The sequence below is a fragment of the Gymnogyps californianus genome, chromosome 12 (assembly GCF_018139145.2).
Source record: "Gymnogyps californianus isolate 813 chromosome 12, ASM1813914v2, whole genome shotgun sequence".
Classification (NCBI taxonomy): domain Eukaryota; kingdom Metazoa; phylum Chordata; class Aves; order Accipitriformes; family Cathartidae; genus Gymnogyps; species Gymnogyps californianus.
Window position 1 is genome coordinate 1,749,940 of NC_059482.1, and position 27,876 is coordinate 1,777,815.

A 27,876-nucleotide genomic window follows, 5' to 3' on the forward strand; every position below is an offset into this window, starting at 1 on the left:
CTCCTGCTGCCAGCTCCTGCAACCCATACATCCCGCACGGCTCCCTTCGCAGCCTCATCACGAGAAAATTACTCACCATAAAAGCCCTGGCTAGAGCACTGCATTGGATACAGCTGTGAAACCATTTATCTATTGATAGACCCCTATTGTCAGGGACTGGGGTTTGGCTTTCGTGCGAGCGAGCAATTTGGAAAGGGGGGGGGGGAATCCAACAAAAATGACAACCCAAAAAACCTACCAAACAACAAACAAACAAATAAAGAAGGAGAGAGACAATACCCGACAGCTTGCAGGGTTTCCAGGCCTCTGCCAGCTGGGAAGCTAGGCGTATGAAATATGCATTGCACTGAACAAAGCAAACTGAAATGTTCAGCGCCGGAGAGCTGTAACCCTTTCCTGTGCACCGGAGCCAGGCATGGGGAAAGCGAGATCCCCGGGCTGCCAAAAAGTTAAGGGGAAAAAAGACCAGGAGAAAAAGTATCCAGGGCCGTGGTTAAGGATTACTGAGCCTGCCTATAGGGTCAGATGGACTCAACAGGCAGCTGCTTAAGGTGGGTTAAAAGTTTAGGAACTGCTTCGGACGTGAGCGGCTACAGGAGCAATAGCTGGGATGGCTCAAAGCAGGCAAAGCTGCTGCTGTCCCCTGACATCCACTTCCACACCTCTGCTCCCCAGGGATGTATTGGAGGAGAAGCACCTCTCCGAGCACTCGAAGGACAGCATCTCGCCAGGGGACCACGCTCCGCGTCACCACGCTCCTGCGCAGGGAGGAGGTGGGGGACACTGCGTCAGGGTGAGGGCACGGTGACTTTGCCGGGGAGTGCCACCTCCTGCCCACGCTGCCCCACCGCGGGCGGCCCCGTCCCACGCCAGGTTGCAGAGCATCCTCGGCTGGGAACAGACTGTGCAGCGAGGGGATCTCGTCAGGCTGGAGCACCTTGTTTCGGTGTCGGCAGTGACGGTGCAGCTTCAGGCAGGGCACTGCCGACAGCCTGATCGCACCGTGTCAGCTCAGGAAACCAGCTCGCAGCCTAAGGTGCAGCAACAATTAGCAAAAGCGGCACGAGAGCCAGCTAGAAAACCTGAGCAAACTGGATGCAATGGAGCACAAGACTCGTGAGAGCTGCAAGGAGATCGGAGGGCTGGAGCACGTGCATGAAAGGAATCCAGCACTCTAATCAAGGGATGGGAGAAAATGAAGGGAAGAACAGAGATCCAGCAAACTTTCAGCTAAGTAGATTATTGATCTTCAGGGTGTGCCAGAAACCAGCTTTGCAAATTACAGCAGTCCCCTGCTGCAAGCTCAGGCACTTAACGGATGGCAAAGCAGAAACGCTCCCCACCTCCCCGCTCCCGCCACCCACACGCCTTCCTCTGCCATCGCCACGATGCCGCCGAGCTCCTGTTTGCATCTCACTGCGGCAGGATGCGCAAACGTGTCCAAAGGGTGACGATGTGAAAGGAAACGGCGTGATGCCCCAGCACCTAATGGCAGAGACAGTGTTAGTGGGGAAGAAACAGCTCGGACAAAGTCTGTTGTCTTCTGTTGTCGAGAGGGAGCAGAAGGCAGAAACCTCAGTCCAACGCGAGCGGGGAAGGCGGTGACCTTGTGAGGCTCCATACAGCTAAGCAAATAATTTCCTTGGCAAAGGCAGGTGCTCTTTCTGCTCACAGTCACAGCGGAGCCGAGGTGTGAACGCCTCGCAGATTGCCCTGACAATGCGCCTAACCCCCACCACGAAGATCACCTGCTCACAAGAGCCAAGAAGCTGGTGAAAAGAGACGGCTTGGAGCCCAACTCCTACCGGGGTGCTCAGCATCCCACCAGATCTGCCCCACCGTGCTCGCCTTTAGCCCTCCGTGCTGCCGGGCATGGCCGCCCCACAGCATGGCTGCCCCACGGCACGGCCCCGTGCCACCGCCGCGGCCAGGACCAGCTCCGGCTTGGCAGTTTCATTATTATCTGTGCAGCGGCACAGATGTGCACCGCGCTTTCCGTGTACGGAGAGACATCCCTGCCCTGAAAGTCGTATAACTGAAGCAGACAGCAGACGCTCCCTGTGCTGGCCTGGCTGCCGGGAGGTGTTTATTTCCAGCAATCCATTATGTGACATTTGGTAATTTTTCATAGTATCAATGCCAAACCAGAGAGAAATGCCCGGAGCAGGGATTGGGCTGCGGATGCTCATATCAAACCCGGGCAGAGCGGGCTCTGGGAGGGCTGTGTGCCTCCTGCCACCAGCCCCACCACCACTGTCCTTCCACCGGGACCCCTCTGCCTTTGCCAGGTCCACACCACAGACCTCCCAGCTCTCAACCAACATGCTGTAAGCCTCAGAGCCCTCCTGTGAGGGAGGTGAGGAAGTATTTGTTTATCCCGTCTCATAAGAGGCAAGGAAAAGGCCACGCCGGGGTTGTCCGATGGAGGGTGACACCGACCGGGTCTTCTCATCCCGGGGACAGCCCCTCCGCCACGGAGGAGTGGATTTTAAACAAAGCCAGGCCTTTCCTTGACTGGTGGAGCGTGATGAGCACTTGGACTGTCAGATCCTCCTTCTTTTAAATAAATTCCACTGACGTACTCTCTTCTGACATAAATTATTAACCAAGCATGATGCACACAGTGTGCCAGCAGCAGCATCTCAGGGCAGGAACAGGCAGCAGGTGAGGCTTTCTGCCTGCGACCGCAGGTGTGAAGCAGTTAAATTACACCGTCACCGGGAGAAGAGGTGTGCCACCACGGCTGCCACCTGCCCGCCAGTGCGGCCACGTGATGGAAAGTCACACTCCATACCCAGGCCATATAAAAACCAAACTCCTGGCATCTCCACGCATCTGTCTGTGCCAAGACATGCTGAGAGCGGGGACCGTTTTTCCCACCTCGCCACGGCCCTTCTGACAGTCCTAGGGACAGAGGCAGCCGGTGCCGCTCTGCTCCTGGAAATGCTGTGGATGTCCTGGAGGTGCCCAGCCAGCCACTGTCTCCCAGGGTGGCTCCCAGCAGATGGGACCATTTCTCTCCCTTCAGCCTGAAGAAACTCCCAGTTAAGCTGGGACAAGGGGGAAGGTGGGTGAGATGGGGACAGCCTTTCAGAGAGGGACCAACCCATCAGCCAACACCCAGAAGCAAACTCTACCACCTCCCCACACCCTCCCCAGCTGATGTCTTGAGAATTCACCAGAACATTCGAAAAAAAACCCAAGGGAGAGCCTGACGGAAAGCCAGCCATCAGCAAGGGGCGCGGGGCCAACACCAGCGCTGGTGGGAGCTCCTAGGAGCACCGTGAGACATCGGTATGGACCTCAGCCGCCCGCACTGGGGGCTGAAGGGTGTATGTGAGAAACGGCTGGGATAAAAGGGCAATTCCTCTGCCCTAAATATAAACTCAAGCAGCCTGAAGCCAGAGAACAGAGAAGAGTTACATGAGTCTGACCTCTCTGAAGCCCTGGGGGGTGGTGGGCTTCCAGCACCAGACACAGGTCATCTGGGCTCCCCTTCTTCTCTGGTCACTCAATCAAACCAGAAGGAAGGGGAAAGAGTATTGAGCAGAAAAAAAAATTACATATTTTTTCCTCTCATAATTCAGAAGAACAACGTCCACATTTCATCCTGGAAGTAGCTGCACTTTGGGGATTCTTGTATCTGAGACCTAATTTGTAAAGCGCCTAGGGATCCCTTAGGGTAAAAAAAGCATTATAGGATCATTATTAAAATGGACACCTTATATTTCATGTCTCAGTTCCACACAAGTGGAAAAAAAAGGCCAAGATCTTACTCCAGGACAAGGGGACAAAACTGTGAAACGTAACACTCATCCAGTGAAGTGATAAAAACGGGACGCGGCTTCCTACGTGTTGAGTGCTGCACTGGAGCGGCCACTCCAGGTCTCCTCCTTTGCCCACTGCTCAGCCACACCACAGCAGTGACACAGATTAAAGAGCAGCAAACCTTTTTTTTTTTTAATAAAAGCCCCAATCCCTAGCCAGAGTGGTCCCTCTCAGCAATCCCTGGGCTCATTTTGCACATCTGGGGTGGGATCCAGCACTCCGTTACGGCATCAGAACGCAGAACGCAACCTGCTGCAGCCTGACCACAACCCACACCCGGGGCTGCCCGTGGTCCTGCTGGCTCCTCCAGCTGCCAGCACAGATAATCTAGAGAAAAAAAAGCTTTCTCGAGCCTTTCACCAGTACTTACACCAGCAGTGTCTCTGGTATACCCTGCCACAGACCAGGAAGCTCCTTTCGAACCCTTGGCATGTACGTGGCTAGATGAGAAGCTATTTCCCCAGAGGAACGAGTGAAGTCACATATTTCAGGTTGAATCTCACGCCTGCCTGTCTCCCACCCATACGGCGCACACAACTGCTGGCGTAATTTCTCTCGCACGTACAGCATCTATCTACTCAGCCGAGCCTGCACATCACCTGGCTATTGATCTGCCGGAGGCAATGTGACCTGCACCCACAATGAGGGTGCAAAGGAGATGTGGCCGGAATGCAGACCCTGTTCAGCCATTTCTGTGGGGAGAGAAAGGGGCTGAGGCAGCAGGATGCCCTGGACCTTGGGCTGGGGGCTGCTTCTGCAGCGGGGAACACAGAGCACCCCAACATGGGGGCAGTTTATGGGGAAAGGGGCCCCAATTGCTTCACCATCAAGGATATCCGACTTCTGAGATACCAGAACTGCTGGTGCAGATATCGCTTGGCAGTTGGAGCTCTGCATGGAGCTGGACTTTCATGGAAACCTGATGGGTTTCCCTCTGCACCGTTTCAAAATGAATGCAACCCCTAAGGCCACCAGTCCTGCCAATTGTCACTGCTAACCCCCTGATCAAACCCAGTGAAATAAACACAGACCTTATTTCTAGGGTGAGAAATCACTCACCTCTCCTCCACACTGCAGATATTTAGTGACTCTTTAGACCAGCGTAGGGTCCACCTGAATTCCCTTCCATGCCTTGTTCTTACCTTCTGCAGTGGACTTCAATTTTTTGTCCTGGCTTTCAAAGGCCAGGCACTGTTTAACTCATCACCTTCCTCTGGGGCATCAACAGCCTCAGCAGACACAATATCATCTTCTTATACCATAGCCCATAGCCCTTATACCACAGCCTTCACCTCCCACGCCCATGCACGGGGTGCTCTTCTCTCTCAGATGTTGTTCATCTATGCAGGAAGGACAACACTTGTACAGTCCATAAAGCACCATGGCTATAGTAACCCATAAAAAGAATACAAGAAAGAGAAAACTCTAAATAGCATCACTGAGCTCCTGGGAATAACAGCAGTGCAAGCCTCAGTCCTTGGGGCTTCAAAGGGCTGGGCAGGAGAGAACTTTTCATGAGACAAAGTGAAGCAGCAGAGAACATGGCTGAGCACTACCTGTGTGTTGTCTTCATCTCCTTGAGCATGGACGGTGTAGGAACGACCACCGTTCTTCAAGGTCTCAGTGGCAATGCGCACTTTCACCCCTGGAAGCGGGTTGCCCACAGAACCTACAAAGGAAAACAAGACTGAAACAGTGGACAGCCTCTGGGAAACAACAAAATCAAGGATGCAAAAGAGCAGCTGCTCATCTATCAATGGCATCTGCAGGCTGTGCTGGCACTAAAGAACTTCCTAGCAGGGGGTTACCCTTCAGGAAGGCTTCGATCACGTCCTGTGTCTGCATGCAAATGTCACTGCGGTGCAATACGCCGTTGTTCGCTGAGCAGGCAGTGTTGGAAATGCCTAGGAAAACAAATGTGTCTCCAGCCCTGAACAGTCTCTCTTGGCCAGTCTTTGAAGACATCAGCACAGCTTCGTAGCTCAGTAATGAAGCTGTCTTTAAAAAAAAAAAAAAAGCACCATGAAACCTACACAAAGATGTGAAAAGAAAGAGCACAATGATTACTACAGTGGCTCACTGCTTCTCTATAGCCTGGACCTGACAGAGAAGGCAAAGGCTTAACAGTGTGAGAATTGCAAAGGATTATCTCAGTTTTATGAGACATCAATACACTGTATATAAAACATCACAGGAGAAAAGCAGAGATCAAAACCACACCGTTCTCCCACAGGTTTCAATTTTCAAAGCCAGGGAATGTGACACAGTGTCAGAAACGACTGCTATTAAGCTCCAAGATGGTTCTGCAACACAGAGCTCTGCAACCTGCAGCTTGCAGCATTCCCACCCCTTGGTTTAGTGCATGCTCTTCTTGGTGAGCATCTGAAAGCACAGAAGAAAGGGCAGCTTTGTTCCTGCGACCTGTCTGACGGGGAGCTCCAGGCTCAGCAGCAACCAGGAGTCGTGGGCATCTGCTGGCTCAGCAGGTTTCGCTCTGCATCTCAATGGCACGAGACGGCTCTCATTGCAAGACGATGCCCGTGACTTTCATCCCCTGCAAGTGGGGAGAGAGACGTCAGCACAGAGCAACCTGTGGCTCAGGAGGACTGGACATGTCTGAGCTTAAATCAGACTCTTTATTTTAAGAGATGATCAATTTTTCCCCTGGAGAGCCTCCAGTTGGTGATGCTTTCTAGTTCTGCTAGGATCAGCTCGACATTGGAAAGTCCTCAGAGCAGGGTGTGCAGGACCTGGAGCTCAGCGCTGTCTTCCCCTTGTCGTCTAAATTTCAGGCATTTGGGTTCAAGTGGCATTTTCCCTATCCCGGTCTCATTCTCCTGTTCAAGCCCCGGAGATCTGATATCTGTGACATCATGATTTTGTTTGCTACATTGGTCAGTTGCCATGGAAATAGATATGTCGTCGTAGCCCAGATTTATGGCATCCCTGCAGGATCAGCTAAGAGCAGATGGGCTATGAGGGAGTGAGATTTTATTGCAGCGAAACTACCCGAACAATTAGCAAATCTGGCAAGAAATAAACAGAAAGCGACATGGCAGTTCTGTGATGTGTGTCTGTTCAGCTTGAAATTGCCTTCGGCATTCAGGTCAGCCAACAAGCAGCCAGGTCCTTCTTTTACCACAAGCATCACTTGGGCTGCTCTCACCTCATGGCCAGACACTGTCAGGAGTTGGAGACAGAGGACTGCAGCAGGGTAAGGAGGGAGAAGCATGTGCCAGGAGAAGTCACCAGGAGAAGTGCCTGGAGGTGCCGTGTAGAGGTATTTATGTATTTTAAACAGTCTGGTACCTGCCATGGTAGACTCCAGGAGGACTCAAAGCAAGTAACAAGTCATGGAATACACCCTAAATGTTTGTATGCCAAGCCTGCTGAAGCCACCTTCTAGAATTCTATGGGAACGTCTTCTCCAGTGTGAAAAATGCCTTGTGTGAACAGCCTCCAACCTGCCTGCGAGATGTGGCAAGGGACGGCGGGCAGACACTGCAAAGTCAGTCTTGCAAAGCTCACGGAGGGAGCAGTAACCAGTGCAAGGAACTGCCACGGGCTCTCACAGACTTGCCATCTCTGGAAGCCTTCAAATCATGATCAGATGGACGCCTTCCTGGAAGATGCTTCTTCCCTGTATGCAAGCTACTGACCTCAATGCCGAAATGTAATGGACTGATTGACGGGCAGCAGGACTCAGTGATTAGTGCCCACTTCTAGTCTCAGCCTTTGAGAATGAAATACCAAAGATCAGCACAGCGCTGTCAATAAAATCTGAAGGCACAAAGAAGGCAACGTGTCCCCCATACAGTGTTTCAGATCACAGTTACAAATACAGCTCCATCAATTTATTTTCTACTTGGCTAAACTAAAACCAACGTGTAAAATAAGTCCCTCGTGGAGAGCTGTTTCCTTATATTTGGTCTGGAAAAGGCTTTCTAGTATTTAGGAAAAATGACAAACTTGGAAATCAGCATCTGTAAAGGCTGAAAATGCTCGTAACATTGATTAGAGCTACACGAACCTGACAATATTAATAAAAATTGTGCAAAAACAATGACTAGAGCTTCTCAGGCCCATCTGCCATGTCAAGATACACACCGTGCCGACTCCAACAGGTCAGCAGAAGGCTGAGCCCGTTCCCAAAGGAACGGAACCAGAGGTCCTGGCTTCACCGAGACCGCAATCGGGGGTGATCAGAAGGGGGTCGACACTCCGCACTGGCTTTCTTTTGTCCCCATCCATAACCCTGAGGGAAAACTGGGGAGAAATCCCTGCTCCTTCCCCTCTCGCTCCCTCCCAGCTCTCTCCAATTTGCAGGCTCCTGAATGTTAGGAAATGCTGGCAACATGCCCGCGGTGTCAGCTCAGCCGGCATCAGCCAGGCTGCAGTCAGGAAGGAGTGACACTATTATTCTTTCACCGGTTCTCCTCTGTTTAAAAAAGTTGTCAGCTCTTCCCAGATAAATTTAATTGGCCCTGCGGTCTGTGTCCTTCGGTATCTGGGGACCTCGATGCTGTTATGTGCGGTGGTGTCCTGGGAGAATTGAAACAGGCCAACGATAAGGCACTCAACGATCTCACTGTCAACAATACACGGAGTCCCCGCTGTAGGAGCTATTAGCCGCCTCTGATCTAAACCTCCAATTAAAGTGGTGATTAGGCCCAGTGAGGCATTCTCCGTCCATGAATTATTCATCTCCCTTCACAGTAACAGCACCGGGGGGATTAGAATGAGAGCTGGTGAAAACAGAGGCATTTTAAGCAGGGTTTTAACCATATACAAGCAAACATTTATCTTTCAAATCTTTCATCTTTTCTTCTTCTGGAAATTAAAGCTCCCCCCATCCCTTCAGACCTGTGCTGCGGGTAGAGAGCAGTGCCACACTGCCAGAGACACCGGTGGTGACACGGGCAGGACATGGACAGGCTCCGAGGACTCGACGCTTCCCCAGCCACAGCGAGTGGGTGAAAGCGGGCAAGGGAAGCTCCAGAACCTCTCCTCAGAGGCTCATGAAGCAGTAGAGAAGGCCGATGTGCTGCTTCCACTCCAGGAGAAATCCCCTGGCAAGTGTGAGGATCCCTGGACTTACCCACGGGGTAAAGTGCCACGCTTTCGGCGCTCCTTTTTCAAAATAAAGCTAGCAATCGCTTTGGCCAGCGTGGGGGTCTGTGGTCACCACTGCCTGGCATCTGTCCCTGTAACACCAGTGCCATCTGAGGTCTTTTCTCTGGATACTTCACCCCTCCTCCTGCCCAGCCTCTGTTCCCAGCCCATCACTGCATTTGACTCTCAGTTGACTCTCTCGCACTGGATGCTCTGTGGTACCTGGTGACCTTACATCCCAGCCTCTAATGGGGTACTATATCAAAAGCTTTTTCACAGCTCCAGTAAATTATGCCTCAGCTTCACCCATCTGCTTCCCAACTGACACTTCCTGAAATAAATTAATCAAGCCTATTCAATTATAGCCTTCTTTCTGTAAGGTCTCTCGCCGATCCACACCTTTGTGAGATGTTTCTCTCCCCTCTCGGGGCTGTAGCGAGCCCCTGGACGGTGGCCGGAGTGACGGTCAGCCAGCCTTTATCCCCAGCCCCTCTGCTTGTAGCTGCACGAGAGGATTTGTCCCCAGCTCCCCTGCAGACCCCAGTACCCTCAGGGACCCTGCCCCAGCTCTGTTCAGGAGCACGGCCATCCAGCTCTGGAGTAGGAGCTGCCCTTCTGGGTGCCAACATCTGTCTTGCCCATGTTACTTTCAGTTTTATTTCCTGTCTCCTTTTGTCTCCTGGGAAATTTCTAGAGCCTCCACTCATTTCCCCTCCTGAAGACGAATGAAAAGCAAATATAACCAGGCCACAGGGACATTCAAATGATCTCTGCATCGTCACCCTGCGGCACAGGGCTCATGGACAGCTCGAGCTCATGCAGATGGGAATCTTGTTTCCCTGCGTGCTTCCATCTCCTGCCTGCAGGGATGGGGCTTCTGGAGGAAGGGAAGACTGGCTGAGCTGGGGTGGGGGAACGACAGTTACTCTGCGAAAGTAAACTAGAGTTTGTATTTCACACTGCCCCTGAGCTGTTCTCAGGCTGAGGAGCCAGTGCGGGGGAGCTGTGGGTTCTCCTCTCCCTGCATGGGCACGGCTACTGCATCCCGTGGGACTGGGGTGCTGTGGGAAGCCACGACGCCCAGGACAGCCCCACTGGGTAACACCGGTCCCCCGAGACACCGGAGACCAAGACGATGCATATGGTGCCATGCATGCACAGACAGCATGCGGGGAGGAGAAGGTGGCATAGTGGTGGGCTGGGTTGCTCTGCAGACAGATGGCCACGTTTTTAACCAAAGGGAGGGTGGGGGCATTTTATATTTTTAATGTTTCAGATCAATTTTTTTCTAAGTTACATAAAGTACAGATATTGAGAGGAGTCACAAAGTGTAGCTAAGAGAAGTGAGGGAAGACAAGGAGAGAACAGAACCAGAGTGTACAACGAGGTGTGACAATTTCTAATTCCTGAAGAGTCAAGAAACTGGCACTAAAATAAGAGTGAGCAGACATCCTATTTTAAATGTTCAGTACCGATCGGTTGGACATGAACTGCTGCGTGGGGAATCCTGTGTCAACACCACACACGAGTCCAATTTCACAGAGCAGGAGCTGAAGATGCAGTCTCATCACAGTGCTTGAACTAAGACTTGGACATAATAAAGTATCAATATGGACTCTGCCTCCTGGACAGAACCAGCCTGGCTGGTCAGGTCAGCGTGCACCGCCGCGAGCTCTGCACACACAGCTTTGCCAATCCACCATGGCCAGTGATCCCAGGGAAACCCACCAGCCACTTCCCACACACCCATGCCCTCTCCTGGCTTCCCAAAGCCAATTCCTCTACCAGCATCGTTGTTCCTACCATAGCCTGCTCCTCAATCATGACAAATGGCGATTAGATGTATATTCTCTGTGACGAGAAAATGCAAGAACACTTCACAGCCAAACGCCTCCAAACAGTGTGCACCCTCTAGAGACTCCTACCTGGGACACGGACTCCATGCAAAGGGTTAGAAAGCGCCATCCCAATCTCAGTCATCCCATACCTCTCCAGCAACGTGTGCCCAGTGATGCTCTTCCACTTCTCCAGGACAGGCACAGGCAGGGCTGCTGAGCCTGACACCATTAACCTGCACAAGGAAACCCTATGTAAGAAAGTATCCAAGATCACTTTTGCTTCAGGGAATTTGCAGTCTAACACAGGGTTACATAAAGCCTGCTCCTACGTAAAACCTTAACCACAAGCCCCAAAGGCCTTTTAGCTGCTACCAAGGATGTTCCTCACATACAGAAAATTCTCTGTCTGATATGGGTTTTAAGGACAGCCTCCTAAAAGAGATACTGCAGTACAAACTTGGATTGCAGGACAAAGTCCTTAGTCCTGTGTTACGTAGGGTGACACATATAATGAGCATGCAGACCCCTTCTGGCTTTACCATGCAAGAGTGGCTCATAATTAAATAATGTCACCCTGGTTCTTGTCAAAGAGACATTAAAGCACAACAACCAGCACTGCAAAGAGGTGATGCTGAAAAGAAACCTTGGCAGATCCACCATGGGGACAGCCAGCCACCAGCAGCCCCTGCCCAGAGGGGCATCGCTCACCTACCTGATGTTCTCCTGGCAAAAGGCACGCACGAAATCCTGGACTTGCGGTTGAGAGAAATGCTTGTCATAATACTGTATCAGCTTGGCATAGATAGTGGGCACTGCCATGAAGACACTGATACGGGGAGCTTGGGAGCTTAGGAACTTCTGCCAAACCTAGAAAGGAAGGGAACATACACATATAAAAACACACCTCAATGTAAAGTGTAGAGGGAAGCGATCACCCGTGCCGCCAGTGCTGACTCCTCAGCACCTTTGAAGAGGTTCACAAGCAAGGACTCTGCAAACGCTTCACAGGGCAGTGAACTCCACCACTGCTCCGTTGCACGGTGCAAGGGGAAACTGAGGTACAGGAGTGCATCAGGCTTGTCCAAAACAAAGCCACCCTGGGCTGGTCACAAACAGTCAAACCTCTGCTATCTAAGACTTCTGGAAAGTAAAAACAACTGGAAGCCTGTTGTGTGCACCTCATCCACGTCCAGAACAATGACTCCCAACCTTCGTCACGCCCTTATTGCCCAAAGCACAATATTCAACTCTCTCATCCCACCAGTGGATCACCCACCTGCTTTCACTCTCAATGAGCACAAGATGATGGAATTGGCATTTTTTAGTGCCATCACGTTACAGTCAAGAATTTTCTCATGAAGACGTAAGCTTGTGGCAGAATCGATTAATTCCCTTACCATGTACAACTCTTCAGAGGCTACACAAAGCCATCAGCTTTTCAAAGCATGGGAGCTCTTCTTTGGAAAGACACTAAGCCACATTCGAAGAACACAATACACAGGTAGGAGCCCACAGACTTGAACCTTTGAGGGAGAAACGCTTTTAAGATGGATGGTAGGGCTGGGAAGAGAGCTATCATGCACTTGAACTGGGAGTGAGACTCCACTGCAATGGAAACGGTCATCTTCTGGTTAGCTGGCACAGAGAGATGTGCCCCCAGCGAGCTCAGATCAGCCATCAGAAACCACAGGTAAAACTGCTGCGGCCAGGAGACAGCAGGTAGCCAGGAGGGCCACTACACCAACCGCGCCGTTCCCGAGAGGAACGGTCCCTGCCGGACAGATGCTCTTCAGCTGCAACTCCTGCTAACCTGTGGGAACTACAAATGGGGGCAAATTCCAGGAGCCAGCTCTGCTGGGGAGGGGGGGGGATAAAGACTAAGCGACCCCCGGCTGCTGTCCTGGCTGCGCAGCCCCGTCTGAGAGCAGTTAGCAACAGGCAGGAGCCATAAATATTGCAACTGGGCCCATTCCTTCCACACCTCGCCACTCTTCCCCCTAGGTAAGTTCTTCCCAAGACAGGAACGATCCAAAGCCATCAATAAATAAAAGGCTACGGTGATGGCCGCTTCTTTCCTTTCGCTCCGGTCCCTGCCCCGTTGTTGAAAAATGTATTTCCTAACAGCTCCTGACAACACGCGCCGCCTCTCCCCTCCCTGCCCGCGCACGCTCAGCTGCACACAGGCGCGTGCGACGGCGAGAAAAAGCAGGAATTGATTGAAGGTGAACAAGTGATTCTCCTTCATGCTGTCACTCTGCCCCCTTCCCCTCCGTCCTGCTCGCTCGGGCTCTATTTCATTACTTTCTACTTGGCTGCGCCGGCGCCGCCTCCCCCCGCGTCTCTCACTCCACTGCTTCAGAACAATCAGCTCCTAAAAAAACCCCACCGCCACCACCATGTTGTTATTCTTAATAGAGCAGGACACGTTCAACAAAGGCACCGTCCCACCGAACAGAAGGGAGTTCATGCTGCCTCCCAGCCCAGAGATGGTCCTCGATGGGGCGAGACAAATGCACAAGGTGAAATCCCCCGGGACACCTCAGGAGCTGGGACATGAGCGCTGCAAGATCCCCTCAGTGTTAGGGAAAGCAGAGGAGGAATATGACTTGCCCAGACTGATGGGTGACATGCCCGGAGAGGGAACACCACCCTCCGTTGCAGAAACCCCACCTACCAGCATGATCCCTTAAAACAAGCTGGAACAGGCAAAATTGCATTTAGAAGGCTCTAACCCCTACCATACTCCTCCCAGCCTCTTTCTCCAAAGATCTTTTTCTCTTCAACCCCCCCCAATATCTTTCCCATTCGAGGCAGCAGGATGGAGAAGGACCTCTCCAAAGCCAGGGGCTGAATGCACGGACCTGCTCTCCGCAGCCTGGTGTTCCCGAGAGCCATTGCCTCGGGCAGGGAGAGACGCGTGACGGCAAGCAGGGATCAGGACTGTGCCGAAAGAATTGAAGGGAGACAGATGCTCGAGGCTCTTCGATCCTTGCTGTATGATTTTTTTTTTTTTGCCTTCACAAGTCCAGAGCAGCTGTGGGGAGCGCAGGCAGACTTCCAGTCTGGCCACACAGCAGAGTTATTTTCACATGGATTTGGATTTGAAAAAAAAAAACCCAACCAAACCATCACTCCAAAACACAGCAGATCTCTCTTGCACCCCAGAGGCCCCTGTCCTCGCACGCCTGCTCAACTCCTGCCCTAGATAAAATCCTCCCTACCGCCACTCCAGCCACGGGAGCAGCTTTTTTGTGTCAGTCCGACTTGCCCCAGCAACAGCCCCTTCCTGAAGATAAGCAGCTGCCTTTGGATTTGTGCCACCAGCTGCCGGGGTGATCTGCTGACAGCCAAACATCTCCACCTGCTCTGCTCCTGCTCAGCCAAATCTGGATCCTACCCATGTGTTTTAACGGTACTAAGCACCAAGCCGTGGTACAAAGCTGGCAGCCCCAAGCCCTCCACAGACCCGAGCTGTCCGGAGAGCTTGTCACTGCCCAGGCAGCTGTAACAGCTATTTCTGTTTTATAACTATAACTTCACGGTTTGAGAGAAGGATCTGGGAAAGTCTCGTTACCTGGGACTAATCAATCAATCCCAGGGCTTGGACAGGCTCGTAGCAAGAGGACAGCTTTGCCCTTCTAGCGCACGGCATCCTCCGACACCGTCAGGCTTAGAGCAGCACAATCAATCTCCCCCTCTGTTATCCCATGTGTCACCGTCACCACATCAATTACTTGTGGACAGGGTATTGGCAGCCCATCATTTCATTTTATTTTGCTCACCTGATACCTCAGGACTCCAAGTGCTTTTAAAAAGCCATGGATTCTGGAGGCAAACACGGCACTGCGTGCCAGGGCTGCCGGACTTTGCACCGAGCGCTCACTGGACACAAGGGAAGCAGCAGTCTTTCGACGGAATATGTTCAGGAGATGGACCAAGATTCCTTGTAAGATAAACAAGGGCTAGAAACAAAAAGTTTCCAACCACAAGAAAGCAAGAGTGGGAACAGTTCCTATAAGCAATAACAGCAGCGAAAGCCCAGGGTAGGCTTACAGGACAAGGCTGCCTGAGCCAGCAGAGAAGTGGGAGACCTGTTCCCAAGAGCCTTCACGTCAGCCCGACATTCCTGATTTTCTTCCCCTCCCACTGCACAAAAGCATATCTGGGCCATTCCATGGGCTGGCCAGTGGGATTTTGCCATCAGCAAATGAAAAAAAAAAAACCAAGGAGAAAATTACACCAGTGGGTACAAAAGAACAGACACAGCTGTAAGATTTTTCCCACATATTTCTTCCAGCACACAGATGGCGTGATGGTGAACGAGGATGGAGGAACATGCAAGCTGCTCCAAGAGACGGTCATTCCATACAGCAACCTTCCCAACCAGCCTCCAGATCTGCTAAGATCACCTAAAGCAAGAGACGCAAGCACAGAGGAGAAAAGGCACTAACTTTTTTTTCCTTTACAGAGGCCTCACCTTCAGAGGGAGATGCGCAATGCCGTAAACTAGACAGAAAACACCAAATCTACCAACATCTGGGCACCTTCTAATGCAAAAAAAGAAGAGAAGGTGGCAACAACCACTTGCATGCTAAAGCTTGCAAGACTTTGCCCGATACAGGACTCCCAAAAATAGCCAGAAGAGACGCAGGCAAAAATGCCTAAAAGCTGAAAAGGAAGCGAGTATCAGCATGGATTCTCCCATCAGACCGCAAACGGATAATAGACAGCCCGTGCTGCTGCCGCTACTGACAGATACAACAGCTCCTTTCTTCTATAAAATTATTGTATCATTTTCAGTTGTTATTGAATTTTTTTTAAACCTTTTCAAAAGTAACAATACCCCTAATGCAAGGTTAAATCATCCCTTTACTTCCCTTTTGATCGGCGAGATGGGTTTGTATTTTGCATCGATCGCTGCCATGCGGGTAGCACCGCCGGCGAGGAAAAGGGCTGCCTGCAATTTTCAGAGTGTCTGTGAGAGCAACAGGCAGCAACACGGCTGCAGCCGAACCAGCTCCTCGTTTGGCAAGACCCTGTGCCTAACACCGAGGACAGAAAGCTCCCACAGAAGCACCGACGGGATGGCAGGACCATGCACCCACGTCTGACGTCGGTTTATCCCCGACTGCAAGGCAGACGGGCACGACATGAGATGGGAGAGCATCAAGGGCAGCTCTGCTCTCTGCTAAGGACCGAGCCGCAGACGGTTCGTGAGCAATGTGCAGAGAGAGAAACATTCTTCTCTTCAAAGGGAAATTGGGCCCTTGGTGGCTTCGTCTCATGTTTGTTACAACCCCAAACTGTTTGCGCTCTGCATGACTCTGGTTTTAATCATTTATTCATCAGTGCAGTTTGATGGCCCCTCTGCATTCCAGGCTGAAGCTTTTAAACCCTTCCTATGCTGTAGGCATACTGAAAGGAGCAAGTGCTTTCCCTGGGACCTGGTAATATAAGTAAATATGACAGGCTCTGGTTCCATTTTTTGTATTTCTCCACACACATCAAAAGACATTACTCCGTAACAGATGCTGAGGACAGACGGCAGATCTGGGGAGACGGGAAGAAAAACTCTAACTTTTTAAAGCCAGGTCTGCGAGAAGTGATCAAACATAATCCATTCACTAGTGACCTGCTCCTCCCTCCACCGGCTCCTCTTTGAGTCTGAAATAAAATTACTCCTCTGAAGCCTCCCATTAATGGATGAAAAGACAATTGCCTTTCTCCAGCTGAAACTGGACGGGAGACGCAATCTCCAGCACGCTACGAGCAGCATCTTAGCCGTGCTTGGTTATTGGAGATCAGACTCCTCTGCTTGGATTTGCTTTTCTTTTAAAAATAAATTAAAAGAGCTGCCCAGAGTGATGGTTGCAGAAGCGACAGATCCAGGGGAGAGGCTCACTGCGATGCACGCTTCTCCTTCCCGGAGGCAACTGCGACCGCCGAGCCATAGATCTCCCTGCACAGCCCAGTGAAGGTATAAAGCATCGGCACCCAGCCTCAGCCCAGCCTGGTTCACACAGATAACAGCAGCAGCAAGGACAGTTTGCTCGCAGATGTAGCACGGGCTGCTGGTCTTCATGAGGAAGTCAGGGGTGTAACCATACGATGCAGCAGCGACCCCGGAGCAACACCTCACACGCAACCTTGATGAGCATCAGCTCTGCGGCACCCTCCCACCACGGGAAAAAGGTGCCACGGGTGACAGCACGCTCACAGCACATGGAGGGAAGCTAGTCCCAAATCACACACGAGCTTTGGGCACTCATCTTTCCCATTTCCCTAGAAAGAAGGGTTCAAATAAGATTAACGATTTTGACGTCTTTGTGTGTGACATTGTAAAACCGGGTATGATTTTCAGAGGGTCTGATCCTCGGAGGCACCTTAAGTCAGATATGTAGTAATGCTGGCACCAAAACAACAGCTCCTTTTGGAACTTTAGGGCAGTAAATCTGCATCTCGGCATGTTTATTACAGAAGAGGTTGCAGGGCACAGACAGCGTTGTCATTCTGCAGGCGGCACACCATAGCTCGAAACCTGCCCAGCAGAGCCAAGCGGGCAGCACATGCCACAACTAGGTCACACCGAGCTGAGATTTCTAAAAGCTTCCCCCATCACTCATCATTTTTTCTTTCACGTTTTTGAATACTTTTATTTCCCACTCCGCACTTAAGACCGAAAGACCTCCTGGGATCCAATCTCACGTTTATCAGTGTGAAGAGCTGACAGGGAGCCTTTTGCTATTAGAACATCTTTCCCTTAAGGCGAGATGAGAGGTGGTCCAAGGCAAAGACAAGCCCTTCCCGTTGTTCAAACTCAGAGTGGATCCACTTCAGCCAAAAGCCTCAACAGAGGATCCTGCAAAGCAGACACTGACCTCACGACTCGCTCCAAAAAGCTCCTGTCCGCAAGGTGCCCAGCACAGCCAGGTCCCGGTCCAGAATGGGGACGTCAACTTGCGACTGTCATGGCAAGAGCACTGGCACAGAGGACGCCTGGTTTCCCCTGGGTCTGTCTCTCCAGGCTCACTGACATTTCCATTGAGTAACAGTCACACCACAGGGCGTGCTCAGCCTTAGCAGCCGTCACTGAATCGATGCGGGAAAGGGAGATGGAGAGAGGGAGTCACTGGGGAATGGATGCTCTAGTGTCTGCTCGGTGCAAAGCCCGATGCTCACAGAGGCCTTCAAAAAGCACTTGGTCGCAGGCTTTCTCTGATGCCCAGTAAGGAGAATGCTCACCTTGCACTCCTTCCTTAAGCAGAGGCATTAACCTCTTCTCTGGCCACCAATTTGCACAAAACCTGTACAAATCTAGCATTTTTAAAATCTCTGCCCCTGCATAAAGACAAAAGGCAGGCACTTCAAACAGGTTCAGAAGCAGCTGAGAAATGCTGGCTGCCTGCAAACAGGAACAGTGCAGCTGGAGAAGTAAACTCAGCTGGAAGCAAGTTATGATGGGAGGATCGTATAGGGATGCTTAGGCTGCAGCTTGGCTCCAGAGGAGGTTTCTGCCCTCCCAGTTCTCACCCTTGAAAAAAAACAAAAAACCAAACCAACAACAACATCAGAGCCACCCTTGCCCCACACAGCTGCTGGGAGGAACGCGCTTTCAGGCTCACTGCTGTTCTCCTCCCCGCTCCAAGTCCACGTGCCCACAGCAGCGCTGAAACATCTCCCCCCACAGTCAGTGCCGTCGCTCCCGAGCACCAGAAGCACAGGCAGGAGCGCTGGGCACCACTCCCACTGTCTGCAGGCAGGAGTGCAGGCAGCGGCCCGAGAAGGGCTCCCCGTGGAGACACGCTGCACCCCAAGGAGTACATGCACCAGAGGACTTAGCACATCATGTACAAGTGGACTGTAATGCTGGAAATTAAGGGTTCATTTATAAACCCTTTATTAATAAATGATTAATAGATGCAGCCGTATTTTTTAATAACTTACAATAAAAAGATGCTACAAAAAGCTTAAGCAAGACAGTCTTAACAGATGGTGCTATAAAGTGAATTATAACATGTACAGTAGCTAGTGCAACGTAATGGATGTCCTCATTTAAAAAAAAGAATCTGATTTTATGCAGCAACTTTCACGCTTGAGGCATCTCAAGACACTTTAATGAGCCCTTGTGCCCTCAGCAATAGTTGCATGCAGCCACGGACATCAGATGCTGTTTTAGTGAGAGAGTGGATGTTGGTCAGGACACTGGGGTTACTCCACAGTCTTGATTTTTAACCTTTCCTTGGACAGCTACCAAAAGCAGACAGAAGGGTCTGAAAGATGCCACCTCCTAACACTGCACTGCAGGGAACGACAAGCAAGCCTTGGTCTGGGGCTTGAAACGTCTTCTAACTAAGAAAAAAAGAGCACTATTACCACCACCGAAACCAGACTGGCATCTGTATCCATGACTATAAGGCATGCCGCAAATTATGTAATTTAATAAACACTGTAATAATAAAGTATTTATTTTGTATAATGAAGTGTTAGTGATTAGAAACCAAACACACATTGGGCATGCTGCTGCGGTTTCTCTTGAACCCTTGCCAGTATCACTCAAGGCTAAATATGTCTGCAGCAGGTTGAGAGTAAGTTCCTAGCCTTGTTTTGATCAGCCTGTCAAGTGTTTTAGCTGCCATTCGAGTTTCTTTATATCACACTATAATTGGCTGCTTTCTCAAGGTGCAGCGAAGGAAAAAAGCACACAGCAAAACTCAGGCTCCTTTCGCAAAATCCTCCACTGAAACTCTGCTGCTTTTCTGAAAGCTGATTTCAGTAGCAAAGGGCATTTTGTAAACAGCTGGTGAAAATAGACTGGAACTGAAAGGCAGCTTGCATTAAACTCCACAAGAAAGCCTTATTTACCCTCATGTGCTTTCTTTGTAGTGTCGATCAAACCACTTTCAGCTCCCAGGGGAGGCCCTCGGAAAAATAAAGGGAATAAAAAAAAAAATAGAAAAGCAAATGACATCCTTCAGAGCCCGAATGCACCTGAGAGCCCTCGGAACGGCGCTCGCTGTGGCAGGCACGCTTGCCACGCCGACCTCCCTGCCCAAGTTCAACCTCCAGGGTCAAGCGGACGCCTCCAGCGCTGTCCCCGCTTGCCCTTGGTTGTCAAGTCTGGGGGGAGAGCTTTGATCAGAGAAGGCAGGCGGGGTGTCCCGCTCCCCCGCACCTGAACCCATCCTTCAACGTCAGCCCATTGATTTGCAGATGTCGGGAGAGAAGAGAGAAAAACACAAGGGTATAAGGGACAATCAATCACCGGTGGCACAGGACGTGGAGAAACGCGCCCTCCAGAGGGCTTGGCTTTGCTTCCAGGCTACCAGCACGCTCTTCTGCCACCTCACCAGGGCTGGGCACCCGCCGAGCTCGGGCTTCGGTGGGGCACACTTCCCTCCCGCACCCTGAGCTTTTGGGGTGACACCCTAAAGATGGGGGAAGACAATTCAGCAGTGACCATCAAGGAGAAAGCACTGTCTATAGCTGCCAGGCGACCTTCCTGCTGCCTTCTACCACAGCATCCTACCTATTTACTCTGGAAATGCAAATGCAGAGCTGCCCCTCTGGGATTCTAGGGCTGTTCCGCAACAAAGGATCAGTGCGCGGGCAGCAACTGGGTGTTCAGGTGTCAGGGCCATCTTGAAACAAGAAAGGAAGCATGCATTTTCTGTGGTTGCTTCTCCGAGAAGCAGAAATAAGCAACGAAGAATCACACGGTCCTGCAGTCGCTTGGATCACAGCCTGGGCTCACCCTCGCCTGACAGCAGCACAGTCAAAGGCTTCTGGGTGTATCCCACACCTTTGCACTTTGTCCTTTCAGTGTGACAAGATGCCCAGCATATGAATAAACATGACCAGGTAAAGCAGCCTGTTCAGTTACAAAGCACAGGCTTGACGGGCTCTTTTCACTTTCCCAGGGAGTTCTGTACCGACAACACGTTTCCTTTCTGCTATGAGGTGGCAGCAGCACCTGAAAACGCAATTGCTCCCTTAACAGTGACACTGCAGACTCCCTTTCTCACACCACCCACAACACTGGGAGGCGTAGATGAACGGTGCTGGATCCCAGGGGCCGGTAACTGTAGAAACTGTTCTACCTTACCGTTGGTTGCCCTGTTTCTAGTCCCTTTTCTTCCTCTCTTTTGGTCGGCTGCCTGCCACCACAGCAAGGAACAAAAGAGAAGCAGAGCGCTGGGACTGGCGTTTCCTGTCTCAGCTAGAAAACAACATTATAAGCGTGTCTCTACTGCATTCAAGTAAGGTTTCCCTCCTGCCACCTTTCCTGCAAGGCTGCAAGAAGCTCTCAATTTGCGAAGTCTCTCTCATATCGCTGAGTCTAAACCAACAGATCTGTTAACACTTGTTTCTCCGCAGAGGAAGAGCAATGTTTCCATGCAAGTGATGAGTACCAGTATTTCTCTTACCTGGGCTGCAAGAAACTCTAAAGCCCGTGTTCTGTCATGTAATGTAATACAAAACATCGAGGACATAGAATTGGAAGGGAAAAATGCAAGCTACCAAAAATGCTGACAAGCAGCATAGCTTCAAGCAGCACGCCGCTAACATGCAAGAGAAAAATCCAGTATTTCCACCCTTCCTGGTACTAGAAAATTAACAACCCTTATTCTGGGTGCAGATGATCTTAGTGCGTATGTAGAGGGGCCCACCTCCAGTCAGAGACCCTCAACGTCTGAGGAGGGGCAGTGCAGCGTTACAATTACGTACGTCACACTTAACCAAGTTGTAGCCTCCAGAACGAACACGTTTACCCCAGACTGAGCGTCCAACTGAAAGCGTTTTTTTAACAGACACTTTGTAAACCACATGCAGCCAGTGGCTGAAGAGGCTGGAATTCTTTAAGAACTTATTTCTGAAGTTGCTCTAATTACAATGCATGGGGTCTTGCTGCTGAATTTCAAAGACAACGCGCAATCCCTCCAGGCTTACCATCTGTGCACTGAATTCGGGTAACATGATGCATGTCGCTCCCACCCAGAGAGGACAGAGGAGCTTATTGATCACCCCGTGGACATGATGTAAAGGCAGCACGTGCAGAATAACATCCTCCTTCTTCCACTCCCATTTTTCAACCAGCCCTTTGGTCTGCAGAAGAAAACATACAACCCAGTGTTAGGGCAGGAGGAAAGATTCTCACTGCTTGAAAAGCCCGAGGTATCCAGGCCCCAGATCCCCTGGGCACAGCTGGCGGCAGAAATCCCAGACCTCCTGGAACGATGCCTGGGCACAAAAGTCTTTCCTTTAGGGTCAGCAGGAGCAAAATTCCCACCACAACAGTAGAATACAAGAGGAACACCTTCTGCATCCTGTCAGTACATGTCTTCATATATATCAGCAAAGTCCTTCCTCATTACTGAGAAATAGTCAACAGTGATTTTAAGCAGGGCCTATGAAATTATTAGCCTGCTGTTCCACATGCAAAGTTGGCAGAAATAGTAATAAAAAAAACAATTTTCCCAGAACTCTGTTGACATAGTTTGGACACCGATGACAATGGGCTTTTAGCACCTGTAAGGGCTAGTCAGTAGGAGCAGAAAATCACTGACTGATAAACAGAAAGCAGGCTTCACGTTAGTAAAAAAATATTAGTATACTATCAAGCTTCTAAAATACTCTGCCGTGAAGGGATAATTATCTAAAGCGTTAGACCTCAGGCTTCTGGGTGAACAATGCCGTTCAGAGCCCAGCGTTAGCAACTGCAAAGCTTATTTCCAGCCATCTAAAAATAAAAAAGCATCTGAACAGTGGAATTTAGTCATGTCATTCACAACCCTCTTCCACAGGGCAGGGAGCAGGTTTTAGGCTTTCTGCAAGACAGCACAAAAGACAGTGACTGCTCAGGCCACCTCCCAAATGACCAGCATATTTGTAAGGGAACAGATTCTTTGCCCAATATAGCCAAGCCCTGGCTCTATCCATCAAGGCTTTCATACCACTCCCGACACTGCAGTATCTGAGCACCCAGAACAACGCAAGCTCTCGGAGGTGTCCGTAAGGCACGATGTATTCCCTGCCCTTTTTCCCTAATGGCATGAGCCTATCAGTTGCAGGCAGCGATAACCAACTGGTGAGGTAGTCAGCAGGCTCATTCAAACTTTTAATTCCTTTTGGCTCTGGAGCTAATGGATTTTTTTGCCTTGGGGATATATAGCTGAGTAATGCACAGACTTCACACAGTACTGGGCTGGGCTAAGTTATATTCCAATTAGAGGCAAAGGTTCTTTCCTAGTCACAGTGAAGAAAAGCAAACCGCAAAGAAAGCAGTCTTTTACAACAGGTCTCATCCCTTCTGCTTTCCAGGAAAGCAGGGAGAAGAGTCCATCTGCCCCTGGCTGCAGCTGCAGCACAGCAACACCGAAACAACAAGGTTTAGAGCCTCACACTCTCTTCTGTGTGTTCACCTTAAAAGCGTTGAGGACTTTCGAGATACAGCCCCACAGCTCTGCACAGGAATTCGGTTGTGGTAAGGTGTGTTGTGCTTTGGGGTTTGCAACCCCAAATCACCTCTGAAGGCCAAGACCTCTGTAACTCGGCACGAGCTTTGCAGAGGGAAAGCAGCACTCACCACGGCTTGCACGTTCTCATGGGTGCTGAGGACACCTTTCGGTCTTCCCGTCGTCCCACTAGTGTAGATTATCATGGCTCCTCTGTCTTTCCATGAGGAGCAGGTTGTCAAGGGACCATCTTCCACTGCTGCATGACTTGCAGATCCATCACTACGAGACTTAAGAAGCGGCAGAACCGGGACTCCCAGCTTCTCAGCACTAGGGGCTATTTTCCCCACATATTCCTCTGCTGCGATGACTAGAGCGCTCTGCGAATCCTGAATCACGTACTCCAGTTCCTGCACGGGGTGTTTCTTGTAAAGGGGCACTGCTATGCCCCCACTCATCCAGGAAGCCCACTGGGCCACCACATACGAGGCATCATTGGGACACAAAAATGAGATCCTCTCTTCCTTCAAGTCCCTGCTGGAGCACTCCAGAGCTCTACAGATCTCCTGGGACAAGCGTAGACTCTGGCTGAGAAGGTCCCTGTAAGTGTGCTCACCGCTTTGGTCAACGATGGCGATTTTATCACCGAAAGCCAAAGCCCTAGCGAAGACAGGGGTAACGTCACTGCTGTAGGTTGCCCACGTGGTTTGCAGACCCCTGCGGGGACAGCCAGCCCTCTTCTGCCCACGCAGCCCCCATCTGCAACAGTGCCAGTCCTGGACGAGGCATCGAAGGGGCCGGCTCACTTGGGGGAAGAGCAGGGAGATCAGCATCCTGCCAGCACCGCTTCTTTTGAAGTGATTCTGCAGAAAGCAATTATAGGAACAGATAAGTATGTGCAGCAATTACCCAGGGGTTTATTCCCACAAAGGAAAAGTGGCAGCCTTCATTTGAATAATACCCACTGTATTATTAATGTTTATGCTTCAGACTGCTGCATCCCCGGTGCGCTAGGCCCTGCCCAGATGGAACAGGAGACAGAGACCCTTCCCTACACAGCCTCTGCGTCCCTAAAAGACAGTCTAACTTAAATTATGAAATAGTTTTCATCAATCAGTAATATTAGGACACTAAGTAGTGGCTACTTGAGGTGCCATTCTAACTCAGCGGGACCAGCATTTAAAGCAATTCAATAATTACAACAGTATCTAGCTCTCAATTTGCAGTTTCCACCGCTTTGGTAAACCATTGCCTTGCTCTGCGCTTCCAGTTAGGCAGCACGGAGCTAGACATGAAATCCAAGCCTCCTAAGGCTTAGCCCAGCGGAGGATTGTTTCCTGCGTGAGCTTTCTTTCAAGCAATAGCACATCTAAGTACAAGAAAGTGCCCAAACCCTCCCACCTGACGGGTCATCCATCACAAACACCGCTTCAGCTCAAAAGCTTTCGTACGTGACAGACCAAGTGGTTAACAGCTCCCGAACAGCCACAGGCAGCAGGAGCCCTCCCTGCGCCGAGCAGCTGGTTTTCCCAGCAAACAGCAGCAGGGAAGCGCAGCCACACACACGCTGACCCGTGGGTTTGGTACGGCACTTCTGAAAGTACCAACCTGGCAGCACCCGGAACCGGGCAGAGCATCGGGACAAGCTCAGCCGTGGCACCAGGCTCCACCTGGGCAGCCAGAGCTTGATCTGAGCCCAGCCCAACCATCACCCCAGCCCAGCTGCTCCACCACAGCAACGACACGATGCACAGGGGCATTTCAACAGAGAAAACCTCCAAAAGGGAACAGGGAGGCGTACCAGCACCAGTAAATGCTTTACAGGAAGATCATGGGCTGGCATAAACGTCGTGCATTCTGCCTTTGTGCTTAGGCAGCACGATGACATCAACCTATCCGCTCACGGGAGAAGTTAGCAAAAAAGCTTTTGTGGTAAACGGTGAGAAGTACCAGAAGTTTGCTTTTTACACCTCTTTTCATAGGGAAAGGTTCATGTAATAGTATTGGACACTACCTGGATCATCTCACAGAAACATCAGGGAAAAAGTTAACACACAGTGCAAAACCCCTAAGAATATAATGGGGAGACGGGAGCCTCGGGGACTACGGGAACACTTTGTAGGGGAGACCACTGGTACACCAAAGACGAGAGGAAGAAGCGATAAATTGAGAGGACTGAGGAGATGCCTCAGAAGAATCGTAACCCCACTCTGCACAAAGCCTGGAGCTCTGGCTGGAAGCTCAGCAAGAACAAGCACCCTCTCCATACAGAGACCATCACCGATGCCAACAGGGGAGCAGAGAGGAAAGAACAGGGCTGTGGCAGAAGAGAAAGGGATTCACTGCACGGCCTATCAAATGGCTGCTATTAAACACCACCGCTGAAGTATCCCCAGAGAGATACTATGACAAGAGGAGATAGCCAAAGGACGACAACTTCCCACTCTGTAAGAGGGTACGTGACACTTCCTTGACGCTGGCAATAACGGCTTGATTTTTTACCAAATTTTTTATAAATGCCTATTAGTGGAGCGGCTCAACTCAGATAGCCTCCCAGCTCAGCTTCCCACCATGGGGAGGAGCTGAAACAAAAAGGATCCAGAGAACTGGCAGCTACTTAGGGACGAGCTGAACACAGCTTAACCCAGCTCAGGCTGCTCAGACACGTCCATGGGCAGCACCCGCTGACAGCAGCAAGTGTTTATTTTTGCATAGATGGAGCCACGAGCCCCGCAGCCTCTCCCATCCACCTTCAGAGCATTTCTCCAGCCAGACATCGGCTTCGCACGTATTTTCTTTTGCATATCGACCTCAATTTCTGCTTCTGCAAAAGAAACTTGTGATTTAGTGCGGAAACATCTGGGAGGGGGAGAGGCTTTGAACCCAGAGCGTGGTAACGATGTGCACTCATGACGTACCAGCAGGATGGAAAAAAACAAAACAGGTCATGACAAAGCTCGCGTGACATCTTTCCATTTCTCTGTAGAGACTAAAATATAAAGAGCGAACGCCATTCGTAACCTAAACCTAACCACCTCCTCCTAACCCCCACCCAAGGCCAGCTCACTGGCGAGATGTTAATGCCCCAGACATTAAGAGGGGCATTAATTGGAAGCGACCGTTTGCCAGGATCACACTGTGCTCCAGGCCAGCGCAGCTAAGTGCACTTGGCATACTTGCTGTTCCTCGTACGGCTCCGGAGCAGGTGTTAGCTGCTGCTTCAGAGCAGCGCCTTCCAAAAATTACATTAGCCCCTTTTCACCACAGCGCCAGTCCAGATTTAATGGAACAATAAGCAGCGGCACCTTTAGCCAGGCCTGTGCATTTATGGACTTCAGAGAACTAGTGTTGACTGCGTGCGCGCAGACTTCCAGGCACTCGGGACAGGGTGAAGTAACACCAAGGGCTGTTTTCTTTACCCTGCCCAGGGTATAACTGGTAACACAAACTCTGGCAGAGCATACCTGAATACGAAGTTTGTCACTGGGGGCCTTGGGCAGAAGATCATGGCAGCGCAGCAGGCGAGTCTTTGCTGCCTTGGAAGAGACGGCTCAACCTCCACCCTCCTACGGCTACAGTAAGAAACGAAAGCGGCTGGGGAGCTCACACCAGCTCCTGGCACAACAAAACCGCCGCAAAGCGCAGTGGAGCTGGAAGCCGTGAGGCTGAACCGCTGCAGACCTCACACCTTGCATCTCTGCCGAGAAGGATGGGCTTTATTCTTCTTTCATCCCAGACAGGATTTCCACCCTCCAGCTCTCTGCCCCTCGCTCTGCTCACATCAAATCTCAGAGCAGCAACAGGAAAACCCCTTGCCCCATCATTTCCAAGCTACAGAGGGCAAAGATTGGCCTCACCAGGCCGGAGCCGAGGCACAGCACTGCCACACGCCGAAAGCACCAGCGTCCCCTCATGTCCCGGGAGCGAAGGGCCGGTGTGAACCCCCGCAGGGGCCGGGGCCGGCCCGGAGTCACAGCCGAGACCCGCTGCTCGCCCCAAGCACCGCTCCTCCGCAGCCTGACGGGAGGGGATGTTTATTACATTTTAATTAAAGCCACCGTTAATCGCGGCCCCCCCCCGGCGGGGACGCGCCCCCGCCACAGGCCCCGCAGGCCAGCGGGTCCCACAAGGGAGGAGAGCCGAGCCCAAGGGCACCGGCTCATGGCTCGGCCCGGCTTACGGGACAGGCCGGGCCCAGTCCAGAGTCCAGAGTCCAGAGTCCAGAGCCCCGGGCCCCCGCACCCCGCTGCCGCCTCCCGCAGCCCCGGCGGGGCCTCACCTGGCGGCGGCACCGCGCACCGGGGGACTGGTCCGTTCGCGAACGGGTTCCGGCGGTAAACACAGCACCGCGACTCCCACGTTCCGCGCCCGAACGTCCCCCCCTCCCCCGCCCTGCAACCGTTTTACGGGGATTTGGCCCCAAACCGCCCACTGAGGGCGGGACTCGTCCCGCCGCGGGGCCAGCGTCCCCCGCTGGCGTCGCAGCGTGCCTTTGATGTCACTGCGTCCCCCAGCTGTGTCACCATGGTGTCCTCTGATGTCACGGCGGGGATCCATGACGTCATGGAGCCGCAACCCTGCCTGGGGATACCGGGGCCCGCATACCCATCAGCTGGATTTTGGCAGGGCTGAGGAATGGCCTGGGC

At 51.5% G+C, this 27,876-nt stretch overlaps 1 protein-coding gene across 1 annotated transcript; it reads right to left on the bottom strand.

Annotated features, from left to right (window-relative positions):
- Positions 1–1,625: 1,625 nt before the first annotated feature.
- ACSF3 (acyl-CoA synthetase family member 3) lies at positions 1,626–27,535 on the bottom strand. The gene is made up of 7 exons (XM_050904256.1): positions 27,510–27,535; positions 23,362–24,093; positions 21,726–21,881; positions 11,491–11,645; positions 10,866–11,011; positions 5,385–5,497; positions 1,626–1,748 (listed from the first exon to the last, which is right to left on the bottom strand). Exons 2-7 carry the CDS (start codon positions 24,061–24,063, stop codon positions 1,626–1,628), a joined length of 1,395 nt encoding a protein of 464 aa, XP_050760213.1. The 5' UTR covers positions 24,064–24,093; positions 27,510–27,535.
- Between the last annotated feature and the right edge of the window lie 341 nt (positions 27,536–27,876).

Coding starts and splice junctions, on each gene's coding strand:
- ACSF3 (XM_050904256.1), bottom strand. CDS start 24,063: ATGCTGATCTCCCTGCTCTTCCCCCAAGTGAGCCGGCCCCTTCGATGC. Junction 21,882..23,361: donor ATGAGAACGTGCAAGCCGTG/GTGAGTGCTGCT, acceptor TTTCTTCTGCAG/ACCAAAGGGCTGGTTGAAAA. Junction 11,012..11,490: donor TTTTGCCAGGAGAACATCAG/GTAGGTGAGCGA, acceptor TTCCTTGTGCAG/GTTAATGGTGTCAGGCTCAG.